General features: G+C 38.9%; 1 protein-coding gene across 11 annotated transcripts in view; it reads right to left on the bottom strand.

Moving 5' to 3' along the window:
- The window catches only part of LOC307117829 (ankyrin repeat and SAM domain-containing protein 1A), a 155,449-nt gene that overhangs the window by 72,860 nt on the left and 64,057 nt on the right, over positions 1-18,532 (bottom strand). For 4 of the 11 annotated variants that reach the window (XM_079802978.1, XM_079802984.1, XM_079802986.1 and 1 more), the window contains 8 exons: positions 16,579-16,875; positions 14,233-14,308; positions 14,047-14,148; positions 13,881-13,961; positions 11,445-11,617; positions 6,859-6,979; positions 4,373-4,416; positions 3,620-3,719 (listed from right to left, as the gene is read on the bottom strand). In XM_079802978.1, coding sequence (XP_079659104.1) covers positions 3,620-3,719; positions 4,373-4,416; positions 6,859-6,979; positions 11,445-11,617; positions 13,881-13,961; positions 14,047-14,148; positions 14,233-14,308; positions 16,579-16,875 — 994 coding nt within the window. Of the gene's footprint in view, positions 1-3,619; positions 3,720-4,372; positions 4,417-6,858; positions 6,980-9,647; positions 9,705-11,444; positions 11,618-13,880; positions 13,962-14,046; positions 14,309-16,578; positions 16,876-18,532 lie in introns of all 11 variants that reach the window. The other 7 variants (XM_079802981.1, XM_079802980.1, XM_079802983.1 and 4 more) reach the window with 3 other exon arrangements.

Below are 18,532 nucleotides of genomic sequence, written 5' to 3'. Positions count from 1 at the left end.
ATCAAACAACATGTCCGTTTCCAGTAACTACATGCATGCACTGGTTACATCATCCAATGTTCGATGAAGAAAAACAAAAACATTGTGAAGAACACCATAGCCCCTGTTTTCTAAAACTAGTGCCTCACAATCTGCCGTCTACGTCGCATTTTTAAGGTGCGGTCACATTAGCGAAAATTCTGTGAATTTTCATGAGCAAAAATATGAAGCACTGCTCACACTGAAGTCACTTTCAAACCAAGCAGCTTTCAGTTGGTCGGATGACTAACTTCATGAGTGAAATCTGTGCTGGGAAATTGCTGGGAGATTCCTATTGAAATGACTGGAAGAGTTTCGCAAAAATTCACCTAGCAACAACAAATGTACACCTTAAGCAGCATACTAACAGGAATGAACCCTTTAAATACACACCACACAAAAATGTGAATCGCACAAGGCTAACACTTCAAGTCAATTCTAGATTCAAGTTACCATGTTCCCAACAACGCCATACAGTAACATGTTTAAAAATTCATAGCAGAGATATTTAAGATAATATAGGCTATTTTAATGACCAAAAAAATGTAAGCAGTCTAAGCTGATTTACTGGTCTTTGCTGTTCTTCTAGCTTGGTCAGACTGGTCTGGAAGATCACCCTCAGCCTTCCTTCGGGTCATTTTGACCCCATTTTTATAAATTTTTTTAATTGAGTGGTGTTCATTGGAGTGGTCAAGGACCCCAGGATTTTGTAACACTTGAACCACGAATACACAAAAAAATTGACTTGATTGGCGCAGTTTTTGTGGTTGAAATAAAAAAAAGTAACTAATCAGTCCCCCACGGGTCAATTTGACCCCCTTAGGAATCAATGGAAAGCTTCAGTATACATAAGAAAACTAAAAATTAAAACTAAACTTGATTATTTTATAATTGTTTATAATTTATCCATTGGGCTGTGATTACTGGGCGTTTCAACCGAACCAGGAAAGAAAATGCACTCAATTGGATAGACCTACAACCAATCAGAGCAACGGAGAAAGTGACGCATGTTGAGCGACGCGTAGTTGTCAGAACTCAACTGCACGCATGCTGGAAGAAGTAGAAGAAGAAAATGAGTGTCAATCTTTGCCGGTGTAGTAAAAATAATTTAAGGATACACAGAGTAATAACAAACATCATCATCATTTTTGACACTCAAATTCAACCCAAGCGCTCTTTGGTGACGTGGATGATTACGTTACTGTTGACCATCTGTCCATCATCGTATAAAGCCCGCCCTGACAATTTGATTGGTCCGAACAGCTCATAGTTGCTTCACAACGGATCAAGTCCAGACCGAATTTCCCGACCTCAAATGTTGTGGGCATGGCTAATTTCGTCTGGAATCCAGGCTAGCCATCTAGTCATGAAAGATGTTTTTTTTTTTTCATTTTCTCAAGAGGGAAGCATACCCTATCCCACACCCAAACTGACCCAATGTGAGATATTTTGAGCTGGTTATTGCATGTATAAGAGAGCTATTTTGAATTTAAGTTGAAATAATGTGAACAATGTTCTTAAATTATATTATTTATTTATAAAATCTAGTCATTTACATAAAATAAAATAAAAATAATAATTAGAAAAACACAAAAATCTCCAGAAAATTGCATTAAAAATAGAGAAAAAAAAATATTACCAAAATGAAATTATATAAGCTTTCAAACAAAAAAAAAAAAAAAACTAGGGATATAATAATTTTAGGGCCCCAGGTCATTTTGACCCGCAAGAGAAGGATTTGTTACAGGATACGAGGAGTGGTTTTTCAGAACATGATTAGTATTGAATGAAATGAGTACATCTATAACATTTATCATAATTGAAAATCCTGTTGTAAAACAATTTTTTAAACATGCATTGTTTTAGAGGGGCATGAAGACTAGTAGGATGACCGGCTAAACCAGCCAAAACCAGCTAAGACCTGAAAACTAGCTTTGGTAGTTTTCTTTTTTCCCCATCAGGCTTCTTTTAAATGCATTTGCCATTTAGGCAGTATACTAGGGGTGTAACGGTACATGCATTTGTACCGAACCGTTTCGGTACAGGGCTTTCGGTACAGTGCACATGTGTACCGAACGGTTCCGGAGCGTTAATCTTTAACAGTTAAATTCATTTAAATTAATCTGTCATGAAAATGGCAGCCACTGTGTATTAATGATTATTTTTCAACAATGAATTGGAGAAAAAACAAAACAAGTTTTTAATTATATCTAAAAATAAAGAGCAATTTAGGCTCATAGTTTGGGCTCTGTTGTTAACCTTTAATATTAATATTATTAATAATGTGTAAGTAAGGGCTTCCTACAGTTTACAGCAATATATTTAAGAAACTTTTAGTTATAATTGAAAAAAATTGTGTTTGTCCTTAAATTAATTCAGTGATCCACTGTTTAATAAAAATAAATAAAAAGCAATTTTGTAAAACTGCTGTACCGAACCCGTACCGAACCGTGACTTCAAAACCGAGGTGCGTACCGAACCATCAGTTTTGTGTACCGTTACACCCCTACAATATACCTTTGCGTTGTAAGCACACCTATGATACCTTGATGAAGTCACGTGACGACAATATAGCACATTAGCTATTATTACTAGGAATAATTTCATTTATTATTATTATTTTAAATACAGCGTTGCACTGAGCAAGTTTTTTCGAACACAACCAAGCACACTTGAGCAGTGCTGACACCTGATGAGCTGAAGTAATGTCACCCCTCAGAATGTTCTAGTGTAACACGGCCGAGTTCAATCGCCAGCTGTTGCGTCTCCTCAGCTAAGTGCTAAGAGCTTTCGAGGTGCGTGCCAACAGTGAGAAACCTTTATTAAAAGAGGGAAGGGACGTCTAAAACACACATGATTTTGCACTTAGGATGAAGCTTTCATCTCCAAATCACTAAGGTCCGGAGCTCCTTCAAGGCCTTGATACAGCAACGCATCACTCCCGCTGTGAGCCCCAGACATGAGAAATATGACAAGCTTACGCCCTGTTATTTGGGTGTGTGTCTACAGACTGATTTCCTGCAGGGTAATTGACAGGTGCCGAGCGCAGCACGGCTGTGGAGGCGGCAGCTGAGGAGAGACGCTCTGCTGTTTGTTTTGAAACACGAGGAGAGAGCGGGGCTTTAATATAACTTCCCCTGACATTTACCACACGTACCTATGTTATGAAAATGCAACCATATTAAAACAAGAACTTTATACCAGGCTACAATATAATGCTTTATACGTCTGCTCTTACTGTAAGTTTCACCTTTAGAGTGAATTAAGCCGTAAATGGCATTTCTCTTGGCCAGTAGTGCTAACTAGAGTCGTGTTACACCGAGTAAACATTGTTCTAAGTTAGGCAAGGATTTCTGAGCGACCAGAGAGGATCAGAGAGGGACACAAGAGACACATGCACTGGACAAATGTCCACTTTTGTGCTACCATCCTACCAATATTCTTGCTCCAAAACTGTTGACAATTGGAGATATTTTGGAATAGTTCACCCCTTAAGGACGTGACTACTTCCCCACTACTTCCCCTCAACTATGGCAACTGCATTGTAAAGAGTCTTTACAGTGTCATTGGGAAGTGAGCATTCACACACGCACACACTTACCTCCAGACGTCTGTCCTGTGCTAAAAGCAGGCGCAGGCGGCTGTAGCGTGTTTGTGTTGGACCCTGGAGGTCGTGGGTCAATGTGTGCGGTGGTCTTTCGCTGCAACAACACCACCCATAAATCACACATTAAGGAATGTCTAGCTTTTATCAGATGTGCAATCACACAAAACAGATGCAGCAAACAGACGATAATTGGCTGTCTACTGCACACTAGACAGGGTTCGGACAGCGCGACAGATGTGAGACTGCGAAAAAAAAAAAGAGCGATGTTCCAAAAACGTAGAGCTTCCTATGCAGGCAGCATTTTAATGCATCATGGGTAACTCTTGACCTGAAGCCTGTTCCGAAAGGGAACTCAATTATGCTGCCTCCTTATATACTTTGTTTTAGCAGTATCTTTCACAAAGGAGGCAATCCAAGAAGATGGTGAACAAGAGAAATGTTGATTATAATTAAGACTATATCATTCAATATAATGAAAAATATAACAAAAAATGCATTATTTCACCAAATACTTGTGTGTGCTGTATAGTTTTATGTTTATAGGATAATCAAGCTATTAGCTTAGCGACATGCTAAGTTGAGTCTCTTGTGTGAGGCATTGTGTGTTAATGCCTAAAGTGTTTTAAAATCACTCGCTTATGAAGTGGCATAGCAGTGTGGATGTGGCCCTATAAGGCAGCTGCCCATGTAGGAAGTCTGCAGTGAGGTTTTGGAACGGAGCTCAAGCCTAATAATCAATATTCTCACCTGAGGTAGGGCACTGTTGGAAGACTTGGCTGAGATGTCCACATCTGGAGATAAAGACACCAAGTTATGCCAATAGGAAGCTACAACAATAAAATAAACGCAACAAAAGACCACATCTTAACATAAAATAAGGCCACGTTTTGTAAATTTGACTTTTAACTTAAGACATTCCTTTTGAAACCGTGTTATTTTAGCAGTGGTAGCTTATTTTCGGTTTTCATAGTGGCAAGAAAAAGTATGTGAACCCCTTGCAGAATCTGTGAAAAGTGAATAATTTTAACTAAATAAGAGATCATACAAAATGTATGTTTTTTTTTATTATTATTTAGTGCTGTCCTGAATAAGATATGTTACATACAAATGTTTACATGTAGTCCACAAGACAAAAAGAATAGCAGAATTTATTAAAATAACCCCGTTCAAAAGTTTATGAACCATTGATTCTCAGTGCTGTGTGTCGTTCCCTGGATGATCCACGGCTGTTTGTCCTGAAACTGCCCAAAGTTCTTCAGAAAAATCCTCCAGGTCCTGCACATTCTTCAGTTTTCCAGCATCTTTTGCATATTTGAATCCTCTCCAGCAGGGACTGTATGATTTTGAGATGCATCTTTTCACTCTGAGGACGATTGAGGGACTCAAACACAACTATTAAAAAAGATTCAAACATTCACTGAAGCTCCAGAAGGAAACATGACGCATTAAGAGCCGGGGGTGAAAACGTATCGACTTTTAAGATCAAGGTAAATTGTACTCAATTTGTCTTCTGGGAAACATGCAAGTATTTTCAGTTGCTTTCGAAGGGCAGTACTAAATGAAAAAAAAATAAGAATAATTTGGACATCTTCATCCTGCGCATAAGTTTTCACCCCCGGCGCTTAATGCGTCGTGTTTCCTTCTGGAGCTTCAGTGAATGTTTGAAGCTTTTTTTAATAGTTGTGTTTGAGTCCCTCAATCATCCTTTCCACATTTCCACAGATTCTGCAAGGGGATCACATACTTTTTCTTGCCACTGTAATTTGAGTTTAAGTTTTGTCTATGTTTGTAATTTGTTTGTCATTTTTATTAGTTTATTCATTTTTCTATTTAGTTTGAATGTTTCTGAGCATAGACCTGAAAATGCATTATCCAAACTTAATGGAATACAGATTTGTCTATTAAATGTGGACTCTTAAATTGCTAGAAAATCAAAGCCACGTGTCTAACCAAGTTGTGTTACAAATTTTAACATATCACAAAAAGTGAGGTTCCTATGAGATTTTGATTAGGCGCTAAACAAAAAAACAGACACCCACAAACTCATTTCTGTTGCATTCTTCTTTCACAAATTAATATATTTCTGTCACAATATCAGTTCTATCACGAAATGGTCACCAAATATTGAACCTTGGGTCTCAGACCTTTTCAACGACATGCGCTATGTTAAGATTAGAAAAAAATTTGATTATAAAATAGTGTAGTAAATTTTGTGAAACGTGACAGTGCCCATTAGGGGGGAGGAGCCCGATAAAAGGTTTAAAGTAACTTTTACATTGAAAACAGTTCGGCACGTGGGACACTTAACCCTTAAACACATACCTCGGGTCTTTAGTGACCCGGGACGTCATTCACTACCCTCCTCCTCATTCATTTTTTAAAGTTAGACATCAACCATCTTAGTATTCCTTAAACAATTCGTTATAAACACTTTTATATAGGCAACCCAAGGTGTGTAACAGTGTAAGTATATTTTTTTCTGCACAACAATAATTGAATGGCAATGTCTGACACACACAATGATGAAGTGACGTTTCACTCATAGTTACCGCAGGCAGAAAACAAAAGATTAGAAGAATTATCAGCAAAACTTGAAATGGCTCAGAGATTTACAGCAGAGCAAGAACTGAACGCAGTCAAATATTACTGTCACTGTCACTGATGGTGTATCTGCTGAAGAAGCTGTCAGAGATCTAAATATTGATGTTGAAAATGATGATAGTTTTGAGAATATGTTTGAGATGGTGAATATGAGGCAGATGCTGAATGAACTGAAATGAGCTCTGAGGAGGACAGTGATGATGGTATAAAACATCTGCTCAAACTGAACCCTTACAAGCTCCGGAAGATAACAACATATGCTTTATTTTATTCTTCTGTAATTGTTACTCTAATATCAGGAGAGTTTATATCATCACGACAGGTAGAGATCCATCCGTGTTAGATATAGATCCGAGTCTATATTAAGACCTGAATATAGTCTTACAATAAAAGCACAGCTTTGAAATCACTGATTCTTTCAAAGAAACACTAGATGTAACATCTGTTATTATAGTATAGCATAATGTTGTAGTTGTAGACGACAGTATCATATATTTATGAGGGGCATATGCAAATTGGCTCATGTTTAATAAACAAAGTGGCGGGGCAAATCTGTGAAGCTTCTGTGAGGTCTCAGAACAAGGCGACCCACAGCACCATGCCAAAGTCATGTAGGAAATAAGTGTCCGTACCTCTCTTGTTTTGTGTGTTGTTGGGGATTTTGGTCTGTGCAGTGACTAACAGTTCATACGTGTGGTCCTCTTCTTCAAGAGGCTCGACGCGTTCATCCACACTGCTGTTGGTGTGAACCGCCTGCAGAGAAAGAGAGAGAGAGACGACTCAGCTCATGCAGAAAACACTGACATAAAAACCAATCGCTTATGTCACAGTCCGTATTGCTTTATGAGCAGGAGCACTTTGAAAATGATGACCTTTCTAAAAACATTGGGTAACCGAGTCAAGTATGGACGGCTTACATTTATAATGACACAGTCCAGTGAGTGATCATTTTGCTGACACTGCACGAACACATCATAACAAGCTTTGGAAAGTCTGGCCTACTACTTCAGTTCAGAGTGTTTCACAAAACCGAGTGAAGTTTTGAATCTCGGTATCCAGCCGCAGAGACAGAGCTGGAGTGTGTTAGTGTTGGTCATGGGCTCCGGAGTCTTTCAGACAGAAGTTTTGCTGTGTGTTGCAGAGATCCACAGCGTTAATATTCATGAGGATGCGGTTTGATTTGGGTAGACGTGCGGAAACAGCAGTCAGAGAGGTGGAAAGACAGATTCAACAGGCTCTCTGCCGCAATGTTCATTGTTCTGCTCTCCAGCCTGTGCACTGCTGCCAATGATTCATGTAGAAATTAAATAGAGATAATAAAGGTACACTAACAAAAAAAAAAAGTTTAGGGGGGTTTTTTCAGCACCTGATTCAAAGTAATTCACCCAAAGTGTGTGTGTCCTGTGCATTTTTGTTTTTTGAGGATCAAGCTATTAGCTTAAATATATGCTAATATAAAACACACAGGAATGCATTGTGAGTCGCCGTAATCATTCACCAAAAAGCAAAATACCATGGTATTACCACAATGATACCTCCACAGCACTTTTATTGTAAGGGAAAATCAAACCAATAAGAGATTTTAAATAAAGGTAAACAGAAAGGTGAAAATTCCTCGTTCACGTCTGAAGAAATCTGGGACAATTAAAAGTTAGTAGAGAAAAAAAAAGTACAAATATATACTACACTATTGAACGGAGGCAGATATTGGAATGACTGGGCTGTTCTTCCGGGATTCTTTAAAGGTCCCATGGCATGGCATTTTTCTATTATTTTATAGTGTTTCCTGAGGTGTACTTATATTATTAGTATGATTTTTACATCATAAAATGTCATAATTTAGAAATAAAAGGCATTTTTTCTATACTGCTGTTTGCCCTGTGGCTGAATGCCCTGCTTCAAGAGGCGTGTCTGCTGTGAGACTTCAGTAAAAACGCCCACTGTTGTGATTGGCTGACATCTTTGCATTTTAAATGAGCGGAGGGGGCGTGGTTTAACGAGGCACGAGCAGGCACGAGTCTGCCAGAGAGACGGATGGACCTGTGTTCACTTCTCATCAGTTCTCTCAGCATGTCTCAGTTCAGGGTGAACTGTTGTAGTTACTAGCATATACTTCAGGTTATTAGTTTATTTCTAGTCGGAGGGACTGTCACTCATGTCAGAAAGTTAGTAACTTTAGTAAATTATGGATCAGCGCTGACTCGAGACGCGAACCGTTCAGAACGATTCAGTCCGATTTGGTGAACTGGTTCGGTTCACTAAAAAGAACCGATTCAAAAGAATGATTCGTTCGCGAACCGGACATCACGGAGACGAAGCGATTGCTAACAAAGTTATTTATAGTAACTACTGAGTTATGAGAGCGCTGTCAGTCAGCGCGAGTTTATTGTGTTTGTATCTGAGAGTTCTGAATAAACACGAGTCCCAGTCACACCGAGTCCTCTTCATCATTATTCTACCAACTTTGTAACACATGCAATGTATCATTACAGCGAGATGAACGAGTTAGTAAGTGTTGAATATAGCATTATTTCTAGATATGTTCCAAACATATGAATAGCGTCGTTGACGCGCATTGAGTAACTTACACAGCGCAAACAAAGACACAACAGCTGTAATCGAATGTAATCCAGTTTATTGTGGGGAAAGCTGGCTAGCCTAGCCCAGATACCCTCACGCTTACCCTCCTTCTGCTTAATCTCACGCCGCGTTTGGTGCCTCCGCTGTGGGCCAGATGCAGTACTGGGGGTCGGGGATGTTGGAGGCCGAGCTTCGGCGTGTGTGAAGTTTATCTCTAAAGATGTGACTGCTGATGTTAAACAGAAAAGACTGTATGCACATTTAAGAACAGATAGACGCGACGAGGACGTACAAAAACACTGACTCTCAAGATAGAAAACACGAAAACACCGTTCTGTCGGGAGAGAGAGAAGCCGCTGCGTGTCCACAAATAATAAATAATTAGCTACACATCAGAAATCACTGATCACAGATCAGAAGGAACTGAAGAAAGACTTCTGTTTTCATTTGTACATCCAAACACTGAGAAACTGCCAGTGTTCACTCGTTCACAAGTAACGTTAATGATCTCTCGAGTGTTTGCATGGGCGTGCCAGATTCTCTGGGCGGGGGAAAGGGAGGAAACCGTGCCTGCTTGGACGTCAAACCAGGAGCCTTCAGGATTGGCTAGTCGGGCCTGTCATTTTCTCAAAGGCAGAGAGAGACAGCCAGAACTCGGTTTTACCCCGATCAACATTTCTATCCACTTGGGGACAATATTCAGGCTAGGGGAACTCATATTAAAGTTGAAATACCTCATAAAATGAAAATTTCATGCCATGGGACCTTTAAGGATTCCAGACTTTATTTGATTTTATTTGAAATGTGAACCAAACAATGGAAGTCTGAACAGAGACTTTACCTCAGAGCTGAGCTCCTCTTCCTGTGCAGGCTGATTCTGTTGAGGATGCCGCTCTTTCTGTACGAAACATTCAACTCATTTACTATCAAACGTAGAAACCTCTCTCTCTTTTTCTTTCTTTGGTTTTTTTAAAGAAAGACTTGAAGAAATGTAAGCTAAAAGTGAACACCATGGTGGACTTGCAATTCAAAGTCTCCATCTAGTGGAGGAAACTGTACTTCACCAAATCTTCAGATTTCAAAGAAAGCCATTGAAAAGAATACTAGAGCAACTGACCAGTAAAACTGTCACATTGCATCATCATGTCATTTACTGCTTTTATAAAAAGGCAAAAACTATTTGATAAAATATACTAAAGTTCAATAAATCATTTAAAGGGGTCATGAATTGAGAAAGCACATTTTCCTTGAGCTTCTGACCTATAAGAGGTCATCACACTATAAGAATATCCTGTACGTTTCAGAACTGAAAACGTCCTTGTTAGTCCAAAAACAGCTTTTATTGTAACCAAGCTCAGAGAACGACTTGTTGTGAAATACTAGGTGAAAATCAACTCCTACTACATCATTGCAACTTTGGCCCCGCCCACTGGCGTGTTAGTGAGATGACGAGGAGAGAAGAGATACAGGATCACTGAACTAAAAATAGCATTGGGTCTCATTCACTAATAATTGCGTGGATTCTTTCGTATTTATACGCACAGGAGAACTTCTCACGGAAAATCTCCACCTGATTCACAAAATGTTCGTATGCACATGAAGGTTAGTCATTTGCATAAAACACGCCCAAACCGTCTCCATATAAGGGCTTTCCTTACAGCCTTTCGTCACTATGGTCAAACTTGCCACGGTTTGCAGACGCACTCTCACCTGGATCCTTGAGCAATGCCATTCTCACCAGTTCTCACAATAAACATATTTTATACAGACCCAGATTAAAGACTCTCATTATCCAGCTGTAAATACGAGTATATCGCGTTATTCAGAGAAACCTCCCGGCTTAAGCTATAACACAGCTTTTCTTACTCTTGAACTGTATATGATCGAATGTAGGCTATTTAAGATGCAGTGGGCGTTTACAATGAAGTCTCACAGCAGCCAATCACAGCAGTGGGCGTTTACACTGAAGTCTCACAGCAGCCAATCACAGCAGTGGGCGTTTACACTGAAGTCTCACAGCAGCCAATCACAGCAGTGGGCGTTTACACTGAAGTCTCACAGCAGCCAATCACAGCAGTGGGTGTTTACACTGAAGTCTCACAGCAGCCAATCACAGCAGTGGACGTTTACAGTGAAGTCTCACAGCAGCCAATCACAGCAGTGGGCGTTTACACTGAAGTCTCACAGCAGACACGCCCCCTCAAACAGAGTGTTCAAAAAAGAGGGCTAAAAATCAGGATTGCAAAAATGACAGTTTATGATGTAACAATAATACTAACATTACAAGCAACCCAGGAAACATTAAAAAAACAATAAAACAATGCAGTTCATGACCCCTTTAAATGTATAATTAAATATTAATTTATTAATAAATCACAAAATCTTCTGCCATGTAATATAAATGTATTAACTGGATGTTTACGGTTGCCAAGAAATGTATTAGCTTTTCATTAATATAGAATGTGTGGCCACAAGTGCGTTTATTAGTATTTAACGCAGACTTTTGGGATGAGGCTCATCCAATCAGATTCTAGAGTCAAAACTACGATTTTGTCAATTATATCAAATTACATTTCCTCATCAGAACAAAGTTGAAAAAGTTTTCAAAGACAGAAATATTCGTATATCATATCCTCACCTTCCCGGCTTCACTGTCCGGCCGTCCGGAGTCTCTGTCCGAGGATTTTCCGCTGGCCAGGCTGTCGAGTGAGTGACACGAGGAGGCCTCAAACAGGGCTTCATATGGACTCTCTTCCACGGGGGTCTGAGACAAACCGGATATGAGATCACTGACCTGCTGCTCCATTTCTCCTGTGAAAACACAAATTTATGCATTACAACATCTGTGGAACAAAGGATACCATGAGCATCATTTGTATTTGGGTTGGTGACAAAATTATTGCTGAGAGAGAGGAATCAGGATGTGTCACTGGCCAAACTCGACCTGCGGCGTCTGTATGAGCACCAGTACGTCTGGAAATGTAACCCTTTTTTGTAGGTGTTGGGCTGTTACATGTGTTTACAGAACTTCATACTAGTACGTGAAACTCGAACGGCGCTTAATTGAATTTTTGTAGGTGGCGCTATTGAGCCATTTTGCCTCACCTAATTCTGAAACCCATATCAGATGTACATTTTCACAATTTTTGACGCGTGCAAAGTTTAATGAGTTTTCAAGCATGTTTAGGCCCCCAAAAATGAGATTCATTTCATAGAAGAAGAATAATAGGCCGAGCAATTATAATAGTGTCTAAAACGCTTTGAGCTTGTCCACTTTCGACCACTTCCAGAGGTAGTCAAAAAACGCATTCGACCGCATTGCTTTCGTCGTGTAAACACTCATGTGGTCGAATGCGTTCAAACAGCCACAAAAGACCGTCTACTCTCCGCCTACTGACCTATTGCGTAAACATTATGGGAAGTGCGCTAACCAGACGGGATTTAAAGTTTGGTTTGAAGAGGAAAAACGTCCCAAGCACAATGTTCTCTCTATTCCTGATTTCTAACCAGTGTTAATTTTGACAGCAAATTTTGATTTAGTTTTAATCACAGTCTTTTGACTAAAATGCCATTTAGTTAGTCATATTTTAGTCACCTGAATTGTTTTTAGTTTTAGTCTATTTTTAGTCGACTAAATATCATAAGATTTTAGAATCTAAAATCTAATGAGTTTAGTTAAATTGTAATACATTAAGCATTTAAGTATTACATAACCGACTGTCACTTGAACTGACATTTTGACATCATTTTGTTTTTGACATTAAAAATACACGAAAGAGAGCTCAATTCACTGTTTTGTTTGTTTTTTAAAAACATCTATATAGTTTTTATAACTTTGTATTTCTGTTTTAGTCAGTAGGCCATATCAGGTTAAGCTAAAGCTTCAAATAAGTTCTCTTTTTTTATTTCAGTTAACATTTATTTAATTTCAAGTAATGAAGATTTTTTTAAATGGTTTTAGTTAACTATTATAACCCTGATACTTTATTGAATATGTGTCAAATACTGGTCTTTCCTCCTGACTATGAATTAAATTGGAATTAAAATTAAATACAGTTTATTGTGTAACCAAAAACGAATATATAATGCGTGACTTTTAATTACAAACCAGCTCGAAATACACATTGACTCTTATTTTGAAATGTCTGTGCTTTACTTTTGCAGTTGCAGGAGCTCATTCAATTTCACGAGATAAAATATGTGTTTTAACAAACCGTCTAAAACATATTACTATATAAACATCGTAAAGTAAACATTGTCATTATTCATCAGTATTAGTTCATAAACAATTGCCTGGCATAAATGTGTGTTATTCATTGATTGTGAGCCGCTCTGGAGCGCTGTGTATTGGGAATGTGTGAGCCTGTAGAAGCTCAACAGCGCCGTGTTTTCCAGCGGTTAGATCAGCACGCTCAACTTAAATGTGCTCATCTGTTACACAGGACATCAGTTCTGACTGGATCTCTTCCCTAATCGACCCTCCCTAACATTTGTCTCGTTTTTATTTGTTGACAAAAATGACAGTAAGTTTTCGTCATAGTTTTTGTCATCCAACACTAAATTTTATTTAGTAATCTTCTCGTTTTCGTCATCTAACACTAGATTTTATTTAGTAATCTTCTCGTTTTCATCTGTGAAAAAAGGTTGTTGGCAAAAATTATGACGAAAATTATTCGTCAACGAAATTAACACTGTTTCTAACACACACTCACAGCATTCGGCTGGTCTTGTGGCTGTCAAGAGCAGAAACTAAAAGCTGTCGCTCTCCGTCATCTCCAGTCGTGTTCATATATAAATTGTGCGAGGTTATTTCATCCATTAGATCAAAAGACCTGAAAAATCCCATAAATATACCCGCCCATGGACCCTCCCCTTGAAGAAATCAGGACAGAAGTGGACAAAAGAGACGGATTCAAACACCAGGTGTAAACGGGGATGTGTCTCCCTTGTGATACGATCGACCAAAACGCATCTTAACACCAGGTGTGAACAGGGCCTAAACCAAAGTGTAAAAATGTTTCACCCAAAAAACCTTGAGCACATGATTTGGAGTTTTTCCGAGTGGTTCTCTGACCTTTTCTCTTGGGGCTCTCTTGAGGTGGAGGCACTGGTGGAGGAGGGAGGCTCATGTCTGACGGACGGCCGCTCATATGAGCTGCAGAGAGACAAGACAAGCATGAAAATGATGACCAGAGGAGAAAGCGACTCAGCGAAGCGTGCGAGATCCGCTCCAGACGTACCTTGTATGAGTGCGGCGATCTGTCGGCTCTTTTGAGAGGGCATGTCTCTAACAGTGTCCAGCGCTGTTAGATTCTTACTGTCCACGATATTCACATCAATACCTGAGGAACGTTCACACAGAGCGTCCTGGGTACAAGTCCGGCAGTCAATGGACTGGTAACTTCTGATTGTGTCTTTTTTTTTACCTGCGTTCAGTAGTTTTTGTACTACTTCTGTCTTTCCGTAGAGAGCTGCTTCATGAAGGGCGCTGCCTTTCTCTGTCTGTTAACAAACACAAAGTTTTAGACACTTAAATAACACGACATCAAAGTTGTGAAGGTTGAAAGGTCTTGTACGTTGCGTTTCAGGTCAGTTGACGGCAATAGCCGAGTCCGATGTGGCATATCAGAACCCAGAACTCATTTTCACACTGCACTGGCTTTCTCAGCATGTCATCAGACAAACCAGACTGTGCCAACGTGGGCCCTGCCTCACTGAGGACACACTGAGTGAGAGGCAGATGGCAGATTGTTACTGTTAAGTGTGCGAGCAGGTTTCTTAGGTGGGGACAGGCGTGTTCTGGCAAGGTGCTAAAGAGCTGCTACCTCAGGTCACGGTGAGAACGGTGAGATAAAACCAGCTGTCAGGACTGTTGGAAGCTTAGCCAATACACACCTGCACTGATGTGAGCTTGGCAACATGAAACCGCATTAGCATTTGTATGAAATTACTTCTATAATTTGAGATACACTGCTGTTCAAAAGATCAGGGCCAGTAAGATTTTGTTTTATGTAAATTTCAAATAATTGTTGTTCTTTTGAATGTTCTATCAAAAATCATGGGGGGAAAATATCACATCAATATTTAAAACGGTTCCACAATATTTTTAAGAGCAACAAATCAGCATATTAAAATGATTTTTGAAGGATCGTAAATTACATTTTTACAGTCATTTTGATACAAAAAAAAATGCAGCCTTGGTGAGCATAAGAGATGTATGGAAGCTTGTTTCCACCACTGAATAAAAAAAAGGTAATTGCGACTTTTTCACCTCATAATTCTGACTTTTTTTCAGAATTGCAAGATATAAAATCACAAAAGTCAGATAAAAGTCACAATTACGAGTCATAAAGTCCAATTCTAAGGGGAAAAAATACTTTTTTTTTCTCAGAATAAGAGTTTATATCATGCAATTCTGACTTTATAACTCCCAATTGCCGCTTTATCCCCCGGTTCCACAGACAAGGCTTGAATGGTAGCTTAATTTTTAGATTTTCAAAAAAGATTTTCATGTAAAAAATATTTTATATTTTGGAAGTTTGACATGGAAAATTGGGTTGTCCTTGCATACAGAAAATTTACATAATGCAAACTACAGAAATAGTAAAAGTATTGTAGTATGGTGGCAGTAGGCTATTTCGAATTCAGCATAAAACATCTTGGGTGCTTAAATGTGAATGGTTAGCACAAATGGATCATTTAAAGGGATAGCTCACCCAAAAATTTAAATTCTGTCATCAACTGTTCACTTTTTATGTCGGTCCAAATACATATTTTGTTCATATTTGGAACACAGAGATTTTTGGTAAACGGAAGCTCATCGTGCTTGCTTGATGCGCGAGAACCAATGAGATTCATTCTTGCGTTTCGCAGCATATTTGAGCTTCTGTAACAACCAATGAGGTTTGTTCCCACGCGGTAAAGGGACAGTTCACCCAAAAATAAACAATTTGTCATCATTTACTCACCCTCATGTTGTTCCAAACATGTACGAGTTTCTTGGAACACAAAAGAAGATATTTTGAAGAATGTTGGTAACCAGACTGTTGACGGCAGCCATTGATTTCTGTAGTATTTTTTTTCTACTATGGAAGTCAATGGCTGCCGTCAACAGTCTGGTTACCAACATTCTTCAAAATATCTTCTTTTGTGTTCAACAGAAGAAGAAAAAACTCACTGTTGGAACAAGTAAATGAGAGTAAACAGAAAACTACAGAATTTTAATTTTGGGGTGAGCTCTCTTTTAAAGCAAGCGCTGTTGAGCTCCCAATGACCATATTTGTGTGCTCTATGTACGTTAGCTTATCAATGTTTATGTGTGAATAAAAGCCTAAATTAAATCTATCGTAACATCCTTCCCTCGGGTCATTTTGACCCGAAACTCATACAAATAAAGAGTTCATCTGGGTAGTCCAAGACCCTATGACTTTTGCCACACTTGAAACACGAATGCACAAAAAAAATTGCTTTTATGGTTGAAAAAGTAACAAATCCTTCCCTCGCGGGTCAATTTGACCCCCATAGGAACAAATGAAATGCTTCAGTATACACAGAAAACAATTTTACCTAAAAATGCTAAAGCTACCAAATGATTTTACAATGTCTACACATGTATATGAATGCATACTGAAGAACTGACTTTAGGACCCAGCGGAACCTAAAGTCACTAGACTGTCAATGGAGGGACAGAATCTCTCAGGTTTCATTAAAATGACCTGAATGTGTGTTTCGAAGATGAACTGAAGCGTGATATTGGGCTCAGACATCCTCACCTGGTAGTTGATATCCACGCCGGCGGCCAGCAGCACCTCCACCACGGGCAGGTGTCCGTTGCGGGAGGCCAGGTGGAGAGGGGTGTGTTTCTTGGTGTTGGAGCTGAGCAGGTTGGGATGAGCGCTGAGCAGAAGTTTGACCACCTCCAGCCGGCCGTAGAGCGCAGCCAGGTCGAGCGGCGTCTCAAACTTGTTGTTGCGCATGGTGGGGTCGGTTAGCTCCTCCAGCAGCAGCTGCACCACCTGCGTGTGTCCGTACTGAGCCGCGCAGTGCAGCGGCGTCTCGTTGTCGTTGTTCTGTGGAGAATAGGATGAAGAGAGGGGAAGGAGAGGTTGATGGACAGAACGGGCTGATTACGTCAGAGCTCGGGCCTGAAAAGTTTGAGAAATAAACCATATTCAAGCTGCAAATTTCAACGATGAAAGTTGCTGAAGACTCGAGTAGGTGGTAAAGCTATGCGACTCTTTGACATAGCTTTGCATTTGTAATGAAGCCGGCTTTTAGGAGAACCAGAATTGGGGAAGATTCATAACATTTTAGACGAAACACAGCAGCCAAACATCTGACTGAATGTGTGTGAATTACACAGTCTTACACCCTTAATCAACCAATGATCTTACAGAGAAAGACAGACAGACAGAGCAGAGGAGGACATGCAGGCTCGAACGCATGCAGACAACATCTCACACACACACACACATCTCACTATCTGCAATCATACAAATCAGCGCGTAAATAACTCAAGTCATGTTTTGAGCGCTATGTGTTACAAACTTGTTTTTGCAACTTGATCCGATTTGTTATAATTTAATTGTTCAGCATGTTTATACAAAAGCATTCAACTTCACCATGACTGATGTACTGAGCCCTGACCACCAGAGGGCACTCTTATATTTGCTTTGTTTGCTAACTGAATTAAGTGTGTAATAAATATGGAATTACACACAAAATACCCTCCAGCTCAAAAACTGCTAGTGACAATATGACTGAGCCCTTCATCATCATCATCATCATCATCATCATCATGAGTCTCCTCCAGACAGTGCAGAGATCAGAGTGTGTGTCTGAGGCGCAGCAGCAGAGGAAGAGGGGTTGTGAAAGTCTCTGGGCGGCTGGCACAAGCCACATCACACTCCACCACTCTGAGTCCGAGTGTGTGTGCGCGTGAGTGTGTGCAGAGGGGGAGTCAATGAAAATGAGCGATGTGCTGGTTTGGTGACGAGTGACCACACCCCAGAACTAAACACACACACACACACACACACACACACAGAGTACATAATGTATCTTGAAATAAATAGAAAAAGATGCAGATATAGACAAAAAATATTATTATTATTAACAATATTAATACAAAAATTATATTATAAAATTATTGTAATTACCAGCAATCATCAACATCACTATTATTATTGTAGTATTAGTATTATTATCAGTAGTAGTATATGCTGTTGATATATATGTATTATTATTATTACTATTATTATAATAATAAAATAAGTATTGCATTTTTCTTTCTTATCACCATCATGTTAATATTAATAAAAATGCTCATAATTATTACCATTATATTATTATATATTATATTATCATTGTAACAATTCTTCTTGTTATTACATTTACAACAGTAATTATTAACAATCTTAAATCATATTGTATATTTTTGTTATCGTCATAATAGTTATCACATCATTATTATTACTTTTATGTGAACAATATTAATAAAACAGTCTACAGTGCAATTTATTTGTCATTATTACCATCAAAATTAATATTACAATAATGTATTACCATTATTATTAATAATAATTATTAAAATATGAAAACTGTATTATTGAATGCTATTGCTAACTTTTTAAATACATTTTGTATTATTATTTTAAGTTTCTTAATTACCATGGCTTTATAGAGGGAGAGACAGGCACAGATCAAGACAAAGAGACAAACAGAGAG

The sequence above is a fragment of the Gobio gobio genome (genome assembly GCF_949357685.1).
Source record: "Gobio gobio genome assembly, chromosome: 21".
NCBI classification, from domain to species: Eukaryota; Metazoa; Chordata; class Actinopteri; order Cypriniformes; family Gobionidae; genus Gobio; species Gobio gobio.
The sequence above is the reverse complement of the archived record's forward strand: the minus strand, read 5'-3'. Positions and strand labels throughout refer to the sequence as shown.